The sequence below is a fragment of the Paramisgurnus dabryanus genome, chromosome 14 (genome assembly GCF_030506205.2).
Source record: "Paramisgurnus dabryanus chromosome 14, PD_genome_1.1, whole genome shotgun sequence".
Lineage (NCBI taxonomy): Eukaryota > Metazoa > Chordata > Actinopteri > Cypriniformes > Cobitidae > Paramisgurnus > Paramisgurnus dabryanus.
The window spans coordinates 19,516,036-19,539,200 of NC_133350.1; the positions used below are offsets into that span (position 1 = coordinate 19,516,036).

At 37.7% G+C, this 23,165-nt stretch overlaps 3 protein-coding genes across 3 annotated transcripts in view; 2 read left to right on the forward strand and 1 right to left on the reverse strand.

Moving 5' to 3' along the window:
- Window positions 1–7,981, forward strand: part of atxn7 (ataxin 7) — a 37,598-nt gene extending 29,617 nt beyond the window's left edge. Inside the window, exons 6-14 of the mRNA XM_065241461.2 lie at window positions 3,586–3,808; window positions 4,370–4,641; window positions 4,741–4,823; window positions 5,061–5,332; window positions 5,425–5,617; window positions 5,709–5,830; window positions 5,920–6,767; window positions 6,859–7,001; window positions 7,071–7,981. Of these exons, the coding sequence (XP_065097533.1) occupies window positions 3,586–3,808; window positions 4,370–4,641; window positions 4,741–4,823; window positions 5,061–5,332; window positions 5,425–5,617; window positions 5,709–5,830; window positions 5,920–6,767; window positions 6,859–7,001; window positions 7,071–7,088 (2,174 nt within the window). The 3' untranslated portion in view covers window positions 7,089–7,981. The remainder of the gene's footprint in view (window positions 1–3,585; window positions 3,809–4,369; window positions 4,642–4,740; window positions 4,824–5,060; window positions 5,333–5,424; window positions 5,618–5,708; window positions 5,831–5,919; window positions 6,768–6,858; window positions 7,002–7,070) is intronic.
- Window positions 7,982–11,090: 3,109 nt separating this feature from the next.
- psmd6 (proteasome 26S subunit, non-ATPase 6) lies at window positions 11,091–15,393 on the reverse strand. Its single transcript, XM_065241464.1, has 8 exons — window positions 15,110–15,393; window positions 14,290–14,495; window positions 14,000–14,145; window positions 13,689–13,908; window positions 13,479–13,587; window positions 12,632–12,800; window positions 11,386–11,463; window positions 11,091–11,296 (listed from the first exon to the last, which is right to left on the reverse strand). Exons 1-8 carry the CDS (start codon window positions 15,252–15,254, stop codon window positions 11,200–11,202), a joined length of 1,170 nt encoding a protein of 389 aa, XP_065097536.1. The 5' UTR covers window positions 15,255–15,393; the 3' UTR covers window positions 11,091–11,199.
- A 1,432-nt stretch (window positions 15,394–16,825) lies between these two features.
- On the forward strand, window positions 16,826–21,821 carry slc2a9l1 (solute carrier family 2 member 9, like 1). Its single transcript, XM_065242116.1, has 12 exons — window positions 16,826–16,863; window positions 17,149–17,244; window positions 17,373–17,533; window positions 17,677–17,801; window positions 17,924–18,053; window positions 18,182–18,330; window positions 18,963–19,150; window positions 19,245–19,355; window positions 19,487–19,588; window positions 19,732–19,807; window positions 19,892–20,019; window positions 21,586–21,821. Exons 1-12 carry the CDS (start codon window positions 16,840–16,842, stop codon window positions 21,766–21,768), a joined length of 1,473 nt encoding a protein of 490 aa, XP_065098188.1. The 5' UTR covers window positions 16,826–16,839; the 3' UTR covers window positions 21,769–21,821.
- The last annotated feature ends 1,344 nt before the right edge of the window (window positions 21,822–23,165 follow it).

Sequence of the window (23,165 nt, forward strand, 5' to 3'; positions counted from 1 at the left end):
AGGGCGCAGATACATCTTTGTAGCCCGACAGGAATTCGCCATAGCCCCGGGACAGTTAGACATGGATACAACTTCATATGGTGTATTTTACCTATTGCATGTTATGTTAAAAACAGTAAAATTATAAGTAAGCCTGATAACTATTTAAAAACTATTATAAAGAAGTTGAATGTTGCGTTATATGGTTCTAATGAAAAAAATATTCCCGAGCAGCTTTCAGCCATGATCACTTTGAGAACTTTTTTTGCAAGCAAGTGGAAAACGTATTTTGAATAACAATACGTTATAAATATGTGCTGCGCGCTTTCCTCTCAATAACATAAACACACAACAAATATGACAGCGGGGTAAAAAATAGAAAGGAAACATCTGATCACAGTGATGTTGTTTGATAGCCTACCAGCTCTCTAACTCAGCACTAAGTCACGCCATGTTTATTGCTACACTTTATACAATATAGTCTATTGCTTTTAGCAACAAATAGCCTATCATAACAACCTATAAGCCTACTGTGTACTTGAGACATTCATTTAAGAAATGCATTAAAAGCAGAAAGAATAGGCTGCGGAAATATAGTGGGTTCACTATAATCCACACCACAGACGTTCTTGGTTTGCTTCTTATTTATTAAATCGAGGCAATTGTTTGATTAAACATTGATTAATATTAAGATACAATTTATACAAAACTAAATTCACTTTAAAGAAAGTCTTTCTACAAAACAAACCTATGCAGGGCTCGCAAAATCGCTACCCCGACGTCCCGAGTATTTTTTTTTTTTTCATTTCTGATTGGGCGGGCCAGCTGTCAATCTCCGCGCCTGCCTGCAATTAGTTTCATTTGCGATATCAAATGAATGTCTTCATTTTATTCATAAAGTCATACCTTTGCAATTCTTTGATCGATTGTGTTTTAGAAGTACTGTATGCTTGAACTCTAATGACAGCAATGTGATCGCCGATGCGCTGGTAGAGAGAGAGAGAGAGAGAGAGAGAGAGAGAGAGAGAGAGAGAGAGAGAAGAAAGAAAATGAGAGAGCGCGGCCCTGTATAGAAGTGGATTGATATGTTATTTGAAGTCGGCTCGTAAAGGACAAAACACCTGATTAAACTATAACGTAGCTATTATACACATTTTTTCAGGATGTTCTTGCGACCGGTGGCAACTTGTCCACGACCCGGTGGTTGGGGACCTCTGCGGTAGTGGACTCAGTTTGCAAAACCATTGCGAAAGCGTGTGCACTGTTTATTTATTGTTTATGAATTTGTGGATAAGGATTGAAAATCTGAGAGCACTGATTGTTTAATTGTGCGTATGGTTTATTAATCCGCGCGCACGATTTGTAACTTGAACAGTTCAATAATCCGAGTATGGTTAATAAACTGAGGTGACGAATTACAAAAACGTGTCCGTTTCTCGTAGGCATAAGAAGATGGTAGATTGCCACCAATAAAATCTACAATCAACTTAGCTTTTGAGAAACGAAGCCAATAGCAGGCAGAAAGGCCCTATTTAATTTATATGGCATTTAAAAACCGTTTAGTATCCTGTCAATAACATAACCAAACAATACACTCTCTGTATGAGTGTATTACAGTTGTTCTACTAAAACTGAACATAAAAGCCAACATTCATCACTGCAGTGGATAAATCATCTTACATGTACAAAGTTTTGGCGAACACGTGCACCACCTGCTGGCCAGATCGATTAACAGCAGATGAGATTATACTCGGTACTCTACTGCTTTTCCTGCAGTTCCCGGATGTTAAATGTTGAAATCTGTACGACTGAATTTTTGGACTTGAATTTTTGGACGCGAATTTAAATGGACTGAAACTTGCCTGCTGAATATTTTACGTTGTATTTTTAAACAGACCGAATATTTTAAAGTGAAATCTAAAAGGTGAATGTGGACTATTGAATTTTTAATACAGAAAATATACACGCATGTTGAATTTCAGCCCTTAAAAATGCAAAACCTAAAAATACAATGCATTAAAATTCAAGCACGGTTAATACAATGCATTTTTTTTCAGATAGTACAATTCAACAGGCTGTTTTAATTCAAAAACATAAAAATACAATGCATTAAAATTCAAGTACGGTTAATACAATGCATTTTTTTCAGGTAGTACAATTCAACAGGCTATTTTAATTCAAAAACTTTTGTCATTATTTTTCTTCCATATGTGGGCTTTTTGACGGGGTTCGGGGAATCTTCGATTTTTTTTCCACAGAACCGAACCCTAGGCTTGCGCTACGCTGGTCAACGTCACACGGCCGTTGATTACACACATCGGATGCTGACGTGGAGATAAGCATTTTTTTCCGGTGAGCCTTACGGCGCATTCACACGGGGCGTAAGCGTTGACGCTTCCCATTCACTTTTAATAGGTGACGTCAAGCATTGGGGTACTGAATTGTGGATCCGTCTGCGCCGCATCAGTGCCGTTGCTCGCGGCAGAAGTTGAACATTTTTCAACTTTTCAAGCGGCAACGCGCGCGTCAGCCAATCATATCGCCTTATGCAAATAACCTAGGCAGAGCCAGCCAATTACGTTTATGGAAGACCGGAGCTTGTGTTGCAGCCACAGTGATTGGCTATTGGCCACGCTTCAGACAAGCCTTCCGTTAAGCGTTAACGCTGACGCACCGTGTGAATGCACCGTTAGGGGCGGTTCACATTTCGTGACACACCTGGAAAAAACTAGCGCATCACACCGCATTGCTTTCATTATGCATAGGCTTATGGTAATTATCAAAATAGTTTTTCCCACTTGTCATTCTGGCATAATGTTGCCTTTTTTTACAGTTAAAATCAAACAAAATTAAAAATACACTGCTGTGGACGCAGTTTACTTCATTAATGTGTGTTACTGTGTTAATGGAATAAGGATGCGAGTAGGATTCGGTATTCGGATTCGGCCGAATCTTAAACTGTGGATTCGGTATTCAGCCGAACCCCAAAAAATCTAGATTCGTTGCATCCCTAGTTAATAAATATAAGAAAAGTTTTATGATAAGGTTTTGATCCACTTCAAATGTTGACTAGTAGGCTATTTTGCAGTGTTCAGCCAAATAATAAATTTTACTGAACAATATCGTTTTTGATGACGCGATGAAAAAGCAATCAGCGTGGAATGAGAGGGGTGAACATTGGCAGTGTGTAAGCATTTTAAAGTATCTGAAAAAGATGCTTTTTATTGCTATTTTCAGCTGAATAGTTTCGAAACAGATCCATGTACTAAATATGTCAATGCTCTCACTACGTGCTCTTAAACGGGAGGAGTGTTTTGATGTGTCCGTGTCTGCGCTGGAGTCTTAATCTACTTACATTAACTGCAGGTCAGGTCAGATAGCTATTAGCTATCCATGGTTGACTTTGCCAAAGTTTAAACCAGATGAACATTTTTCATCCTGTTTAGGAAAGCTCTTCGTCATCCTCCATTAGGGTTAATATTGTAATATGACATTAAATAACTCAGCATATGTTGCTGTTTTTCTTTCCCGTTCCTTGATTTTATTATCCTTGAGGCATTTATTATAGTGTTATGAGCATTCAAATCCTTTATATTTTCCCCGCAGAGAGAAGACACGGTTCCAGTGGCAAGCCTCCATCCAGCTATGCCCCTTCTACATTTCCATTCTCTCGAAACAAGGGCAGTGTTGGGGGCGGAGTCGGGGGAAGCTCACTGACACGGCCCTCCAGCGTAAACAGCATCCCTCCTAAAATCTTCAAACCAGCCAAAGACAAGCTGCTTCACCGGAAGCCTCATTTTCCCTATACTAGGGTGCTGCAAGAAGAGAGGTGTGTGTGCTTATAGGGTTCAATGAAGAAAAGATAAATACCCCAAAATCATAATTTTATCAGCCGTATTTGATGATCAATATTTATGGTTGGTCCTGACCAATTAATACAGTTAACATGTTGTTATTATAGTCTTGATTTATTTGTGTATATATATTTATTTGTATATATATATTATTTGTGTATATATATATTGTGTATATATAAAAGTTTTATTTTGTTTTATATATATATATATATATATATATATATATATATATATATATATATATATATATATATATATATATATATATATATATATATATATATATATATATATATATATATATATGTATGTAAATAAAACTTTTATATGTATATGTGTGTATGATGTAAATAAATATTTTATTCTGCAAACGATTAGTTGCAATTAGTTAATATGCAGCCCTGAGTAATTTTAATCTATATGTTATGAGTGTTTTAATGGATTTTACTACATATATATTATTTTATTGGGAGTATTCTGAAACAACACAAAAATACAAAATAAATACTAATCTTTATTTTTCTGCCTCCTAGCCTGAGTCCTACGGTCAAGGCAGACAAGGTCCATCCGAAGGTAGAACCTTCAGCCAAACTCACCCACGTGCCCGCCTCTTCTTCCACTTCCTCTTCCTCCAATACTGTGAGCACCTCTCCCCTGAAGTCAGGCCTTAACTTTCCCCCCATACCAAAGGCTCCACAGCTGGCCCCTGGCCAGATCCCCAATGGAAAGGGCCACCTCTCGTCTCTAGACAAAAAACAAGACAACAGCAGTGCCAGTAGCAAAAGACCCTTGTACAAGAGACCAGGTGAATACTAACAACAATTGTAATTAAACATTCAGCCTCATTAAAAGTACAACCATGTGACATTTCCTATATTTATGTGTGATATATTTTTTCTATTAGAACGAGAGTTTAATCCAGATATCCATTGTGGGGTTATGGATATGACAGCCCGTAAGCCATGCACAAGATCCTTAACATGCAAGGTATGCCAGCATCTTCAAAATAGGATCCTATCATTTTTGTAATAAGAAAAGCCGACAGAGAAATGTTATCTGATACTAAAAGCTTGTAGCTTTATGTTTAGGCCTAAAACTGTGTTTAGATATCAGAATATTTCAAACATAAAAAACTGAATAAGGATCAATGGAAGTGTTTCGTCTGATATCAGTATATTGGAAATTCCCAAACATTCGCTTAACATCAAAGTCATGTCTCCATAGACACATTCCATAAGCCAGAGGAGGGCGGTGCTTGGTCGACGGCAGCGCTTTGACACACTGCTCGCCGAGCATAAGAGCAAATCACGTGAGAAGGAGCTGCAGTTAAGGTTGGACCCCTCCCACCCAACACCCCCTCTCAGGGACCCTCACCCTGCCCCCTCTCGCCTATCACAACAAGATCCCTACCCGGTCTCCCACGGCAATGGCACCGTCGACGCCACCAAATCTATGCCCCTCAGCAAACCCAAACCTCATAGTTTTGGACCTCCACGGTGAGTTGCATCACCTCCTCCAGTGAACTCAAATTGTGTATTTGGAAAAAGGGGAACCACCGGCTTAACGTGCGTTGTGCGATTTGTTATAGGCTAAACAGCACTAACTCTCACAGTGGAGGAGACCCAGCCGTGACCCACGATCAGGCGCATCACTCTCACCCAGCCCCAGCGGGTACGGAGGCAAGTCGTGTCTCCAGTGATGAGGGGGAGAATGAGGAGAGAGAGGAGGCCACAGAGAAACTGGACTGCCATTATTCAGGTTACCACCCTCGACCAGCTGCTGTAAGTAGATGATCATTAATTTGGGTCGGATTGTAAAGGGGAAAGTATTTGACAGTCATCTTTCTTTCTGCTCTTTTTTTTTTCTTTTTAGCACTGCACTTTTGGCAGCCGGTTGTATGGTCGAGGTTGTTATGCGTTCGACAGGCGCTGGGATCAAGTCCGATCTGCTCTGACCAACATGTTGGACAAGCATGTGAACTCACAAATGTGGAAGTGAGTGTGTCGACCCTTCCCACAATTACTTCTTTACATTTTTTTCTGTTGCTTAATTTCTAAATATGATTTAATTAATTCCTCCGTAGGAAAATCCCCATGGCGCTTGAGAACTCTTCAGCATCGTCAGCCTCTCATCGGGCGAGCACAAATTCCCACTCTTCCTCCTCCATTTCTACTGGCTTTCTCGGCCTGTCCTCGCCACCGCCGCCCTACGACAGCAAACCGGTCCTGTCGTATGGCACCACCCTGAACGCTCGCTCTTCTCCGCAAACGTCTGCTACCGAGCAGCCCGCCTACAGCGGCACATCTAGGCAAGTGTCAGCCTCGTCACCCCAGATGCCTTCAGCCCACTCGTCCTCCCTACCCTCTTTGGGCTCCAACCGACCCCCCAAATCCAGATCTGGAACCAAGTCCATCAGGGCTAGAGAACCATCATCCAGCCTAAGTAACACTATCGTCAAGAGCAGTGCTAATAGCAGCGTTAACATGAGTAACACGGGCAGTAGCAAAAAGCGGAAAAACAGCTCCGTGTTGTCATCTCACAGTACTTACACTTCTGAATCTTCCTCATCTTCCTCTTTCAAGAAGAACTGTGCGGTAAACTCTGGCAACCCGGGGAGCACGTATCACACCACGCTGTCCTCCGCCCCCTCCTCATCTTCGTCGTCTCACAGTGGGGTGTACAGTGTGGGGTTGAATTGCACCCCGGGCAGGGCTAATTCTCTGAGTTTAAAGCAGGAGTCGACAGGGCGCGGTCCTCCTTCAGGCAGCCCCGCCGAGTCTATCAAACGCATGAGCGTGGTGATGAACAGCAGCGACTCTACGCTATCTCTCGGTCCATTTGTTCACCAGAGCAGCGATCACCATGCAGATGCACGTCTGGAAGCCAAAAGGAGAAAGGGCTCGCCTGGCTCGAGTAGCCTTAACAACACAGGTTCATAATCCTAATACACATTAGATCCTGAAAATGAACATATTAAAGGATATATTTTGGTTATTTGTGTGCTTTTTTATGACTTTGACAGTGTCTGGAGCAGGATCAGGGACGGCACAGGGTCCCGGCAGACCCAAAATTTCGAAATCTCCGTCAATCAATAACGTTCACAGCAAACATGCTCGCTCTATGCCTGGACCCCCGGGTCTTCCCAACAATTCACTTATACATCAGGTTAGTGTGTCATGTTTTTTACAAGACAAATGCAAGCTTAAGTGTTGTACTCATTTGTGTTTCTCTCAGCCAAAGGCTCGTCCCTGACACAGGTTTGGAGGCTCTGAGCGTGCTGAGCAGTAAGCTGGTTTCAGAGCTCTACGACCCCCTCATGCTCTCACTCTGCAAGAGGCCTTCTTTTTCCCTTACTCTTCCCACAATCCTCAGGGTGGAACGCACACTGGGTGGCCCATTGATGTCCTTCGCAGGGATCTCCTCCCAAAGCCATGCAGGGGCACTCTACGGGGTTAGGATAATAAGCCAGAGAGATGTAGTTCTCTTGTTGGAGGTTATAATGAATCTATACAATGCACCATTTGGTACAAACGCCTGCTGCGTAAAGCATGAGACGCCCAGCCGGAGTATTCGCGCTGGGGTCTGAAGGTACAGATTCGGGCTGGTACGTAGCCTCACCGACACTACCGAGCATAGGAGTGATGTACTGTACGAGGAAGATGTGTGGATGTACGAAAACACGTCGGAGAAGTTGACGCCAGGAAACTTGAAACTCAAATTCTACTCGGCCAGGAACAGAAGGAAGAATGGAAGAAAACATCAAGACACAATTCACTAAAGTTTAATACATGATCTTTCACTGGCAGGCTGAATTAGACGTTAAAGTTTTGCTCTGCGATCAGAGCCGAGTTTCAGAATATGCGTCTTAACCTAAAATTATGCAAAGTAAGACTTTTTTTGTTTACAGGCTTAAGCAACTAGCAGAAGTTAAGCAAACAGAACAAAACAACCATTATGGGTTATCATAAGATGTTTTATGTTTATTTGGAAAAGGATAGATAACTAACATTTAAAGGGACACTCCACTTTTTTTTTAAATATGCTAATTTTCCAGTTCAAGTGAAACATTTTATTTTTACTGTTTTGAAATCCATTCAGATGATCTCCGGGTCTGGTGCTAGCACTTTTAGCATAGCTTAGCATAATCCATTGAATCTGATTAGACCATTAGCATCGTGCTAAAAAAATAACCAAAGCATTTTGATATTTTTCTTATTTAAAACTTGACTCTTCTGTAGTTACATTGTGTACTAACTAAGACCGACGAAAAATTAAAAGTTGTGATTTTTTTAGGCTGTATGGCTAGGAACTATCCTCTTATTCTGGCGTAATAATCAAGGACTTTGCTGCTGTAACATGGCTGCAGGAGGCACAATGATATTACACAGTACCTGAAAATAGTCCCCTGCTATTGAAAGTTACAAAGTAACATTGCGCCTCTGCTCACGAAGTCCTTGATTATTACACCAGAATGAGAGTATAGTTCCTAGCCATATCGGCCTAGAAAATCACAACATTAAATTTTTTTTATCTTAGTACACAATGTAACTACAGAAGAGTCAAGTTTTAAGTAAGACAAATATCGAAACTCTTTGGTTATTTTTAGCGCGATGCTAATGGTCTAATCCGATTCAATGGATTATGCTAAGCTATGCTAAAAGTGGTACCGCCAAACCCGGAGATCAACTGAATGGATTCCAAAACGGTAAAACATTTAATGTTTAACCCTCGGGGAGCTGGAAATGAGCATATTTTCAAATAAAGTGGAGTGTACCTTTAATCAAAAATTTTGATTTCAAAAATAATGATTTAGCTGTATTTGAAAGATTTCGATCAAGGGAATTGAACTTAAACACACTAGACTACCGTAAAGCACTTGAATCTTTATTAGCCCATTACTTTGTTAGGAATTTTACTAATGGCATATTGTTAGTAGCCTGGCATGACTTTATTAAAGCTCAGAGATTGAGTTTTGTCCCGAAACACTGTAATCCTCCTAAAGACCATGACTTGATAAAAAATCAGCTGTTTAAAAGCGACAGCTTTGCTTAAAAGGATAGTTCACCCAAAAATGTGTATTATATCATCATTTACCTCGTGTTGCTACAAACCGGTATACATTTCTTTGTTCTGCTATACACAAAGGAAGATATTTTAAGCAATGTTTATAACAAACTGTTTTTGAGCACTACCACAGTATTTTTCCTACTATGGAAGTCGGTAGTGCTTTGTGCTTGATTACAAATGTCTTTCTTTTGTGTTCAGTAGAACGAAGAAATCTCTACAGGTTTGCAACTTGATGGTGAATACATGACATCATTTTCATTTTTGGGTGAACTGTCCCTTTAAATTGAATATCTCGGCACAAATTTTCAGTCTTGGGTATGTTAAGATCTTCATTTAATGAAGCTTTTAGCACATGCAAAAAATATCTGCAGAACAAAATACGAGGCGACAGGTGACGTTTCACTTCCAATTACTGATTGTAGCACTGATGAAGCTTTTGCTGAATCTTAATGCATTGTGTGTTAGGAAAGGCTTGTGGCTACGGTTCATGTTGAGCCATAGACCGACATTACAGAGGCACGGACACTTCTATCATCTCAGCAATGGCACTCAATACTGTGAGACACATACAGATAATCATTCAGTATCTGCTGTAGTCTGGCCATCACCATATTAACCACTAACATATTCTGGGACTGAACGTTCCCATCATGCATTGCTCCTACATGTTTTGTTTTTCCAAGACCTTAGAGGTCAGTAGCTGGACATTTTGCAAATAATCATATTTTCATTTCAGCTTATAAAGGCAATAGATCCTGTAAGAGTATTCATTTGTACTGTTGCGTTGTCAAGTTGGGGCTTCTCTAGAAAACTCCTGTAAATCCTGAACTTCACTGATGTCATTCAGCGCTTAATGCTGAGAGGTAAAGCATGATGAGTTTTTCTCCTTTTTTATTTGTATTTCTTCGGCTTTTTCGTACACAAAAACAGAACTGAATTCAAATATTGAAGTTTCCCTATTTCAGAATACATATTTTGTTAAAGAATTGTACATAATGAGATGTATTTTTGCACAGGCATTTTCTTAACAATTTTGGTACAATTGAAATCCTTATTTATTTAGTAAATGATAGAAGTGGTTCACTGCCAAGCTGATAATGCAATACGCCACTATCACTATCAAACCCCAGCTTCTTGTTAATCACACGACGAGTTAAGTGGAGAATCATCCGCCATGTACATTTTCAGGTGTTCGAGCTTTTATGTGCCGCCTCCCCATCTCAAACCCAGTGGTCAATGTGATCATAGTGGCCTGTTCATGTGTGCTAAAGATGTATTTTGTAGGACTTTTCTAACTGGGAGAGGGACACTGGATTTTGTTCAAAGGATCGTGCGGTGCACCACTGTTGCCAAACATTGCAATTGGATGCTTTTAATTATTTCATTATTAATTTGCATTTATTTCAACACGACAAAAAGTGCCTGAATTAGTTTCTCATCGACTGTTTCTTTCTTTTATTTCACAGTACTTGAATGTTATAAAAAGGGTTGCTTTTAAACCTGCCTAGGAATCTCATATCTTGCTCTCTAACCCTTGAGTAGAGCCGTAATTCTGCTACGTAATTATCGTGCTACGGGCCGGTCTATGAAATGCATGGCAGAGGAGGAACTCTTGACAATACGATGAAAGCTTCCTGTCTCCCCCTTGTATTCTTGTATGACTTTGACTACTTTTGATATTAGAGATTTTCAAAGTCAGACAGATAGATATTTTTGTGAAAAACGGATAAAGTCAATGATTTCAACCAATGTTTTAGGCAGATAAATGTACTGTTTACCTTGAAATTGTAACTTCACTGTTTTCATACGATGAAAGCTTCATGTTGATGATGTTTGATACAAACACCACAGATTTGGAATGTGAATCGAAGATATAAACAGTTTGCTTTTTGGGGAAGAAGCCGCTACATTTAAACATGTACACGTGTGTATATTTTGATTTCGATTTTTTTTTGTAAACATATTCAAAATCATTTGATCAGCTGGACTTTTGTGTGTTGGCTGCTATGTAATTCATGAACAAACAGTAGGGTAGATTTACTTAATATTTAAAGAAAAAGATTGTATAGTATATTTGTTTTGTAACAAGTTTCTGTAAATACGAGAAATAATTTATACAGTTATTTATAAGAAAAACAATGTGTCAGACTGTTCTTTACAATCTCTCCATTAATGAAGCAAAAAACGTGGTTTTCTTCAATTGAGTTTTATTATATACTGTACATAAAACAAAAAGTCAAGTTGCTCTCAAGAAAAGATACTGGGATCGAATAAATGCCAGCACATGCATTGTTCATCACATGTTGATCACTCTAGACAGCTTCTGCACTCTGTTAAGCAGGAGATCTCCCTTCTTTATGGTTTCCTGGTACTGCCAGTTCTTACTATCAGGTCTGAAAGCAAGATGACAGGGGAGGTCAGTTTACCACGAACGTAGTGCATGATTAAATAGCTCAGAAGACATGAATATATAAACATTCACCTGTTGGTCTCCACGATCTCATTGACTTTGTCGATCTTGCAATGTAAACGGCCTGCAGCGATGAATCGTGACAGTTCCCTTTAGAGGAAAAACGCAAAACATGAGAATAGAAATACCACAGCATACACATAAGCCAATTCAGACAGTAATGGTTTCTCAGTGATAAAACCCTGAATTGGATCCAGATAAATTTACGGTACATTTACATGGTTATATGCTGATATTAAAGGGGACATATATAATTGGGTCCCCAGTGCTTCTATCAACCTAGAAAATGTGAAGAAGATAAACTAAGTTACTGAGTTGTAGTAAACATTCTCTGTAAGCACTTGAAAAATTAGGTCATTGAAATTTGGCTCCCCTTATGATGTCAGAAGGGGATCTTATAATAATAATATGACTCTTAATCTGCACTATCCAACCATGGCACTTATAATAGTTTTATCAAACCACCATCATTGTGATCAGTGTTTGCATTTCATCAGCTCATTTGCATTTTAAAAACACACCGAAAACGGCACATTTTTGCTCACACCTACAAAGTGTCAATTTTACATGCTATAATAAATTATCTATATGGTATTTTGAGCTAAAACTTCACATATGTTCTCTGAGGACACCAAAGATTTATTTGATATCCCCTTTAAGAAAGCTGTATAGCCGAAATGATGGCGAATTAAAAAAAATGTTATTACAGTAAATAAGAGAGAAACAGATAATTGGTGAAAGTAAAACTAAAGTAATAGAGATATTTACTGATTGAAAAAAATATTGCCCGATAATAATAAAACAGTTAAAATATTGGCCGATATATTGTTCATCACTAATTATAGGTGTGTGTGTGTGTGTGTGTGTGTGTGTGGAGCTCAGATGCAAAACCTTCTAAAGTATAGTTTGTTTTTTACGTCTACGCGAATGTACGCATGCGGTTGAACACATAGCCTTGCAACGCATAGTTTGATTCCTATGTGTACACAGACGATGAACGCATACGCATTGCAACAAAATGCAAAACATTACTGTGCTACATACTACATTCTCCTGTAGGACCTGTACATAAATGTACACAGGGTTTCAAAAAATCTGATGATGAAAATTGCGGCACGCACACTGTGCACAGTGGACCAAACTTTGACCTCAAGCGCGTCATGTTTTTTTTAATAAGCACCTTTTAATCAGACTGTGTAGTGCTCAGTATTGTGATGTAGGTTTTTCTCTTGCATGTTTAATAAATCTGGGAACGTACTGGTCGATGAATTCTGTGCTGACTCCAAAAGCCTCTGCCATATATCCCAGTGTGAGGGAACGGTAGGATTCCAGCAGCTGGCTGTAGGCCAGGATTCGCATCTCACGAACATAGTAACGGTAGTGAGGGGCAAACAACCAGTCTTGCTTCATCTCCTGTTCCACTCGAGCTATAAAAGAGAAGCCAAGAATACAATTTTTAACAGTGACAGAAGGACAGACTTTGAAGTCTAAATCCCTTTGCATTGGAGATGAGAAAAGATAAAGAGACACTCTTACTTTTTTTGAAAATATTTCATTTTCCAGCTCCCCTAGAGTTAAACATTAGATTTTTACCATTTTGGAATCCATTCAGTCAATCTCCGGGGTCTGGCGGTACTACTTTTAGCATAGCTTAGCATATTCCATTGAATCTGATTAGACCATTAGCATCGCGCTAAAAAGTTAGGTTTCAATGTTTCCTATTTAAAACTTGACTCTTCTGTCGTTACATCGTGTACTAAGACCTACGGAAAAATAAAAGTTGCGATTTGGATATGGATAGGAACTAAAGCAGATAGCAGATATTGATAGGAACTATACTCTGATTCTGACATAATAATCAAGGACTTTGCTGCCGTAACACGGCTGCAGGAGGTGCAAGAGGTAACTCTATGGTTATTTTTTAGTGTGATGCTGAACGAATTCCAAAACGATAAAAATCAAATGTCTAACTCTAGTGGAGCTGTAAAATGAATATATTTTTAAAAAAGTGGAGTGTTCCTTTAAGCAATATAACGCAAATAAATGTATCAGTTCTTATCATAAGTTATTCTAACATTAGTCTGCTTCGCTATTACTTTACTTACCCAGCGATTGAAAGAATACAGAATAACGGCACTCATACAGAGAGAAGAGATACTGACGGACGGAAGGTAAACTGTGCAGCACCTCCAGGATCTCAGCACCTTTAATCACCTAACAGATCAGATTGCAAAATTCAGTTTTACAAATTAACTCAACAAGCAAATACCTATAACGTATAGTTACTAAACCGCAATATCTATTTCACAACGTACCTTCTCTCTCAGGTCTGGCCTCTTCAGTGCTATCATACACACATACACAGTGTATGTGACAAAAGTCTTGTAGTCCATAAGCTCGTAAGAAGTGAATGTGGAGACGGTGTCCAGAAAGAGCTCTGCTGCCTGCTTGAAATCACGAATGGCCACACAGTACAGGCCCTGATACACCTTCAGGCGATTCCTCCTGTCCCAGTCACCACCTTCTTCGATCAGACTAAAATCAACACGAGAAATGATCAATACACCCAGTTAACACATCAGATCCAACAATTGTGTGTGTGCAACGCCGGATTTTATTTTAATACCTTTTGGCTTTCTCAGTGTTGCGGGTGATAAGGTCATTGTCCATATAAAACAGACCGATCCTCAGCAGATAAAAAACAATATCCAAACGATGGCCGAGGGCAACAGTCTTATCATAAGTCTTTCTGAAGGCAGTTAAAGCTCCTTCCTGATGGATAAAGAAATATGAACAGTGGAAAATGTCAAATAGAAAAATACGCTTAAGATAAAAGTGTCTGCTGAATGCTTAAATATAAATGTAACAAATGTTAAAATATTGATTTATCCATCTAATATTTTGTCTACTTCTCACCTTATCACCGATGCGTATGAGGTATTCAGCTTTGGCCATCATAGCATCCCTGATCTCGCTCTCTCCCAGGTTCTTCTCAGCATCTTCCAAAACATCGTCCAGCCGTTTCAGTTCCTCCTCATTGGCTTTCTTCATTTTACTTAGCAGATCCGTGTCAGCCTGCCATTTCAGCTCTTTACACAAGGCTTCATAATATGGGGCCATATCTACAAAACAGATTTAGAAAACCATCAGTCAGTGTTTTAAAATCTTGCTCTGGGGGCACTGCACATTTTAGGTATTTAACTAGTATGCAAGACAGTGTTTGGATCATAAAACACAGTGATGGGGTAAAAAGTGACATAGGAGAGATTTCTGACACGTGATCTCATTCATATGTGCACTGCTACACAACCAAGCAAGACAAATACAATACAACTTGAGCAACATCACTCTCACCTTGATTCAAGTAAGTTACCAGTAAAAGCAGCAAATACGAGGAAAGTAGTAAACCGCATCATCCCAGATGAAAAATACTGTAACATTTACCATAGTAAAATGAAAAATACTACTACCGTTATATTATAGTAATAAAAACACTTCGTTAATGTATAATACAGTATTTTATAGTAATAACTATAGTGATATAAGTAAAACGCAAATAAACTGCAGCTTAGCAGCTAATAAGCTAACATGCTAGTTGGTTTAGCCCATCAGCTAACTAAACCGGCTAATAATAACAGCGAAACTACACGGCCTGCACATTAGATTAAATATAATACATAAGCAATAATCCGACTTAGATGATAAATAAGCATTATGCGTAACGTGAAGCACTCACTGTTGAGTTTGATGGCATCCATCAGCTCGCTCTTGACTTTAGCATCCTGCCTGTGATCCTCCAGAGTCAGTAAAAATTTCAGCTGAGCTATTCTAAGGTTTGGGTTTTTAGGTAAACCCTCTTCCTCCAGGTTCTCCAAAGGCATATCTGCGCAGTTAAAAGAGATCTAGTGATGGACAGGGGTATGCGTTATGGCTGGAAGGGATAATGGTAAACTGAAGGCAACGATGACTAGGGAAATCTAAACAACAAAAAATGTGTAAATTCACTTCCTCCACCACCAGACAACGATACAAGAGAAAGAGCGTTTATGAAGTATGAAAAATACGTGTAGTGCCCCCATCTGGTTTTATTTTATATCGCAACACTTCCGGGGCGCTGCGCAGACCGATCGGTTGTGACGTCACGTACCGCGAGAACTGAGATTTCTAATCGCTCTCGCGGTATTTTGTTGTCGTACCATTATCCGTCTGCGCAGCGCCTTTCAAAACATGAGAAAGAATTTATAACATCTTTCATATGTTCACGTAAAATAATTTGTTTATATTCTTTTTAGGAAACCTAATTTTTGTTTGTTTATTTATTATACGCTTTAACTTTAATTAGTAAAATAATGTCATTTCTTGGCAGGTGGGGCAAATGTTTGTACAAATTAGAAGTTTAAGATAACTGTTGTAAATTGTGTTTAAATAATTAATAAAATCAAAATAAGATACTTTGTCATTATTTTATGTTCGAAACAATTTTTATAAACAAATTGTTGTTGGGATTTTAGAATAATTGAAGAAACGTTGTTTTTCACATCATCCAGTGAACCTAGGAATCGAACATGACCTTTTTTTAAACTGCTAATGCAATGCTCTACTACAGGAACATTTGACGCCTAAATAAGCCCCTCAAATGTTTAAATTGTGTTTAAATTATTAAAAAATCAAAATAAGATACTTTGGCATTATTTTATGTTCGAAACATTTTCTATAAACAAATTGTTATTGGGATTTTAGAATAATTGAAAAAACCGTTGTTTTTCACATCATCCAGTGAACCTAGTAATCAAACCCATGACCTTTTTTTTAACTGCTAATGCAATGCTCTACAGGAACATTTGATGCCTAAATAAACCCCTCAAATGTTTAAATTGTGTTTAAATTATAAAAAAATCAAATTAAGATACTTTGGCATTAATTTATGTTCGAAACATTTTCTAAAAACAAATTGTTGTTGGGATTTTAAAATAATTGAAAAACCGTTGTTCTCAAATTTCAAGGTAATACAAACGCAATAATGGGCCTTTTATTATGAAATTAACCATAAAAAGTAAACATGATATCCCATCATCCAGTGAACCTAGGGATCGAACCCATGACCTTTTTTACACTGCTAATGCAATGCTCTACTACAGGAATATTTGACGCCTAAATAAACCCCTAAAGGTTGACAAACCCCAGTTTTTAAACCCTGGGGTATACAAAACCAGCCCATAAAGCACCACATTCAGTTGTCATAAATACAACTGGACAACATAAGTCATGATGACTCATGTTTAAGAACTAAAAAATTAGAAAAATATTTGCCATTTAAAATAAAACGCTTACTTACTTAAGAGACAAAGTCTGCATATTCACTGCAATGTCAAAAATTAATCAAAATCCTTTAAATGCTTAACAGAGATGACATTGCATTTGCAGAGCAGCACAGGTGCTACATGGACATACATCAAGGAGATAAATATGAAGAGGATGTTAAAAGAACTGGTAGGAACATCTTGATTTATACTTCTGTACATCAGACCTTTTAAATCTCATTCATTGACTAATCATACACAATGATTCTTAGTTCTTATTTCTTTCTAAAAAAAAAAAAAAAAAAAAAGTAATTGCTGAAAGCTCTGACCAGCAGTTAAACATTATACAAAAACATGTGTCAGGGTGTCTGTCATCCATGTGGAAAAATACAAATATGTGCTTAATTCTGTTTAAATATTTAAAACTTAATATGCGTTATATGTTATATGGTGAACACATTGGGTATCATTTCAGGTCGCTGGGAAGGCTTTTGTCCTCATCGTTGTGCTGGGCTTGGGGGGAACATATCATATTGGATATCATCTCACAGTGATCAGCTCTCCGTCTCCAGTGTGCACTCACTTTCCTTTCAAATCTTTACCTGATTGCCGCAATTTACTCTGTAGGCCATTTTTGTATGATCTGTATTTCCAGTCATTACATTTCAGTCTAAAATCTGCATGTCTTCTTGTCCACAGTACATTCAGAGCTTTATCAACAGTACCTGGATATATCGCTATGGGGAAAATCCAGGAGGGGAGACAGTCACCCTTATCTGGTCTGCTGTGGTTTCTCTATTTGCTGTAGGAGGTCTTGTGGGCTCTATGACTGTCACATGTGTAACCAGTTACCTGGGAAGGTTAATGTTTCCTAATTTAGCTTTTTCCATTCTGTAATTTTGACTTGTCAACCAATAGTAATATTACGTTTTTTTGATTGTATCTAATAACCTGACAAGAATGCGCCTATGTAACAAATATGGGCTTACATTTATGTTTTTAGAAGGACAGCCACTCTCTTCAACAGTGTGTTAACAGTTGTGGCCACAGTACTTATGTACATTAGCAAACCCACACACTCATTTGAACTTCTCATGTTATCACGCTTCCTAGTCGGATTTACATCAGGTATATACAGACATCCTCTCTATTATGTATATTATATTGTATTGTTAATATTAATCTCAGAAGAACAGAACAGAATCTGCTAGTTTCATTGTTTAAACCATTTGCTGTTGTTTCTGATGAAGGGTTAGGTGGAAATATCCATGCCCTTTATCTTGGTGAGAGTTCACCCAAAAAAATTCGAGGCATGGTGACACTCACAGCTGCTACTTCTTTAGCCATCGGTAAACTATCAGGACAGTTTGCTGGTTTAAGGTAATGTTTAACTATGATTTATAAAAAAAAATGCTCCTGGCAATTTCTCTGAACTTGTGTTGCAAATATTGGAGTCTTAATAATAATACGTTTCCAATGGCTCTCATTAAGTTGCATATTTTACTCAGGGAAATTCTTGGCCGTGAGGAATGGTGGAACATTCTGCTTTGTGTCCCAACATGTTTCTCTGTGGCTCAATTGCTAATCCTGCCGTTTTTACCTGACGCACCACGATATATTCTGATAGAGAAAGGCAACATGGAAGAGTGCAAAAAAGGTGATTTAGTTTCATCAAAATCGAATTGAGATCTTATACTGTTGATGTTAGGGCTGAAAGGAGATCAAAAGTCTTAGGGGTGCACCGATAAATGCCGATAAACTAATATGCAGCCGATAACTATTCTGAATCGCACAGCCTATATTATTCACAGCTATTTCATGTACTACGGCTTTTGATCAGTAGTCCTTATTGATCTGAAATCACTGTTTGAGTCGTTTATAACATGCATTTGAAAAAGCAACACTCGTCAAACATAATCATTTTACATATTCTTTATTATCATGCAAATACCTGAAAAGGTTTGAAGAACAGCAATATAAATATTTCCTGGAGCTGCGTGTGTAATGGTTCTTCGTCTGTATCGCATATTGTGTTTCTGCACGAGAGCGCCCCCTGGCTTTTGGATGTAGCGGCATTTCACCGTAATTCATTGAGAAGCATAGCAAGCATCATCGTGCACCCCTAAAAAGTCTCATTAAGGAGGTGATTTTATGGAGCGGTTTCCCAGGCAGAGTTTAACTCTAGACTTTCTTTAATAAATAAAAAATGTAAAATATTTTTAATATTTGAAAAACGTTTTGTCAGACCTTGGCACACGTTTTCTTATTGATATGTGTTTTTATTGGCAGCACTGCAGTTTCTATGGGGACCGGGTGATTATAAGATGGAGATAGACGAGATGTTAGCAGAACAGGCAGTCATTCGAGGGGAAAACAATAAGACTCTGCTGGATATGCTGCGGGTCAAGCACCTGCGCTGGCAGAATCTTTCTCTTCTGGTCATATGTGTTGGCATCCAGTTTAGCGGCATCACTGCTGTAAATACTTAAGCCTACATTTAATCAATAGTGTTCTGGTTCTGAATCAAACACAGATGTTGTTGTGATCATTATGTCATCTGGTTTCTCACAGATCAGTGTTTTCTCTTTTAACATCTTTTTGGAAGCTGGCATTCCAGAAGATAAGATCCGGCATGTCACATTGGGCATAGGTGCTTCAGCAGTTCTCACATCCTTAATCTGTGTAAGTTGCTGTGTGAAAACAGGTTAGGATTACCTTTTGTAATTAAGTTGGGGCTGGCACTACCAAACATGATCTACTGTATATTATACTTACATGTGTAATCTATATAATCACTATATCTCTGTGTTTAGGGTCTGCTCATTGAAAGTATGGGTAGGAGGGTTTTGATGTGGTGTGGGTTTGCTGGTATGTCAGTCATTATGGCATTTATCACTGTTAGCCTTTACCTGAAGGTGAGACTTTATCCCAACATTAACATTTACGTTTTGCAAACACTTTCATAGAAACTTGACAAGGTGTACATCTGTATTAACTGTTATTAACCCATAATCTTTTCCCAATGAACACTAACACCATATCTCTTTCTTATTTGCAGGACTCTAGCTCTGTATTTCCATATATCACTGTTTTCCTAATATTCCTCTATAACGTTTTCTTTTCGGGCGGCCCAGGTGAACCATTACATGAATTACATTTGTCTCAGTGATTTACAGCGATTAGTCAATGAATAAACCTTTAACTAATCTGATTCACAGCTGGAGTAATCCAATCCATCACCAATGAGATCTTTATCCAGTCATATCGTCCGGCTGCATGTATGTTTACCGGGATCTTGCGCTGGCTGGGACTCGCCGTGCTTGGATTCATATTTCCCTTCCTAATTGTAAGTACTTAACCATGCCAAGGCCACAAAATATAATTGACCAGGAATCCAATAGATTTAAACCATGAACCCACAGGCCACCATTAAGCCTTAAGTTGACACCAAACCAGAAATATTTGGTTTGTCTGGTTTCTTTATTATGTTATATCATATTATAGCTGAATGAAATAGGACAAAATTATGTAAGTTGAATCAAGTTGTTATATTAGAGTCATAATCATATTTCTCAATTTTCTTTGGTTTGTAAAAAATGTCTAAACCAACCAAAATTGAACCTGCCTACAGTATGTATTTTTCACTTGTGTAAGAAACTACATTGTTTTATGAGTATAAAGTAATGTGTACAGTATGTAAATTCAGCACATACTGTCTGTGGACCATAACAATTTATATTCAATTGTATATAGTTCACCCAAAAATGAAAATTCTGTCATTTTCTCATCCTCATGTTGATCTAAACCTATATGAATTTATTTTTTCTGATGAACACAAACAAAGATATTTTGATAAATGATGGTAGACACACAGCTGACGGTACCCATTGAATTCCATCATATTTGTTTTCCTACTATGGAAGTCAATGGTTACAATCAGCTGTGTGCTTTTCATCTTTTATCAAAAATATCTTATTTTGAGAGGATGAAAAAATGATGACAGAATTCATTTTTGGGTGAACTATCCCTTTAAATACAATAGTAACACTACAATAAGGTTGAATTTGTTACCATTAGTTACCAATGCATTAGCTAACAATTACTGTACGGCTATAATGAACTTCTACAGCATTTATTAGTCTTAGTTCATTCACACAGAAGATATTTTGATAAATGATTGTAATCATTGACTTCCATAGTAGGAAAAACAAATACCGTTGTATGTACTGTTCAACTGTGCTTACCATCATTTATCAAAATATCTTCTTCATCATTTATCACAATACTTCCATAATATTTGTTTTCCTACTATGGAAGTCAATGGTTACAATCGGCTGTGTGCTTACCATCATTTATCAAAATATCTTCTTTTGTGTTCATCAAAAAAAATTACTTCATACAGATTTAAAACAACATAAGGATGAGAAAATAATGACAGAATTGAACTATTCCTTTAATGCATGAACTAATATGAACAGTTATCATTATTAACTAACATTAACCCAGATTAATAAATGCCCAAAACTACATTGCTCATTGTTAGTTTATGTTAGCTAATGCATTTACTAATGTTAACAAATACAATCTTATTGTAAAGTCTAACTATTATAATATCTGGTAAGTGTGTGCTTTAGCTCATCGCAGTGCTTATAACTGAAGCATCAGTAAATGTCATTATCGTATATTATTATGTTTCATTAATGTTAATGTTATAAGAAGCTTTCACCATCATCTATAGAGCCGGTGATTATGACTTTATTGTGATGTCAGAGTTTCTTTCTGTTTGAAAGAGCAATGCATTTGCTCAGAAAGATCCTTTTATACGTGTCTTATTATATGGTCTTTTAATGAACAATGCATAATGTGAGGTTGTGCAGAACATTGAAAAATTTCTCCTCCACGTATTCTGCAGGTCGCCCTGAAATCCCTCAGCTTTATTTTCTTCTCCTGCATTTGTCTGATAGCTGCTCTCTTCGTCTTCTTCATCCTTCCTGAAACAAAAGGCAAAACGCTCCTAGAGATTTCCCAAGAGTTTAAGAACATACGAGTCTGCGGATCCTCCAAAAATAAGACGGTCTTAGAGATAAAGCTGTGAAGGATTGGATTGATGTGATCAGCTGAATAAATATAATAACAGGAAATATACATGAGAAAATGTATACAATAACCTACACATGTGTGTGTTATTCTGCATTTTACACATCTGCTTACCCAATAAATAAATAATTGGAAATATATCAATTTGAGTTAAAAATATTTGAATATGTAAGACAACAGAGAGCATTGAGATTAGCACAGCTATGTGAAAGCCGTCTTGGACATTGACGTCCTATATATGGAAGTTAATGTGTACGTCAACTGTGTGCTTACCATCATTTACATTACCTTACATTTACATTTAGGCATTTAGCAGACGCTGTTATCCAAAGCGATTTACAAAGATTAGGAAACAATAAAAGTGATGTGTCACAGGGAGGCAATAGTACAAAAAAAGTGCTTATAATAACAAGATACAAGTTTTCACTATTTCAAAACAATACCTGTTGAGAGAAAAAGAAAGAGTAAGTGTTTTTTTTTACTGAAAAGGGAGAAGAGAAAGAAATGCGGTCAATATCTATGTCAAGTATTTTTGCAAAAGATTTGGCTGACCGGATTGCAATGATCAAAATATCTTGCAATAGAATAATGAAACTCATATAGCAATTTATATTTAAATCCCTATCAAGCTAAGCACATGAGGATTATAATGCTCTATTTCTACCCATTCCTTTGAATCTGTGTGCTGATAGTTAAATGGGGTTAACGCCACGAAATCAGCCCGCATATTTTATTGTGCATTGACTTTGAATCTCTTAAACTCCTCTCAGGTTCAGCAAAGGGAATTTCTTATCAATGTCTGACAGGCAGTATGGGACATCCCAGTCTCATTAGTATTTTAATAGACAGTGTGTTCACATCACAGAGCAATAATGATTGACATCTTCATGGCAGTAAGTGAGATTTATCACCACCTCAGATGTCTAGTGCTTCACAGGATTAACTTTGGGATTTATTTAACAGATTATATCATTGCTTATTGGCATGCCCAGCACATTATATCATATGAAAACTTCACAAACACATTTTCTAATGGGAATAACCTATTTTAGTAAAAACAAAAACCTCCCAAGGTTCATTATTTTAAACGGTGTTAACAGACTGGATTTTTAAAAACAGCAACTAAATAGCGGTACATTATGGTACAGTAGTGGTACAATATGCAGTATTTTCAATCTGCCAAAGGATGGAGCTGTTTATTCATTGCAGAGTTGCAGTAAACCACACATTGCGGTGTGCTCAACCTTATATAAGAGTCTAAAAGTGCAGATGTGTGCATACAGTTATGCTTTTAACATGACTGCATACATTTTCCTTTATTATCAGCTAGGGTTTTTGGGTTCTTAAAGGTGCAGTGTGTAAATTTTAGGAAGATCTATTGACAAAAATGCAATA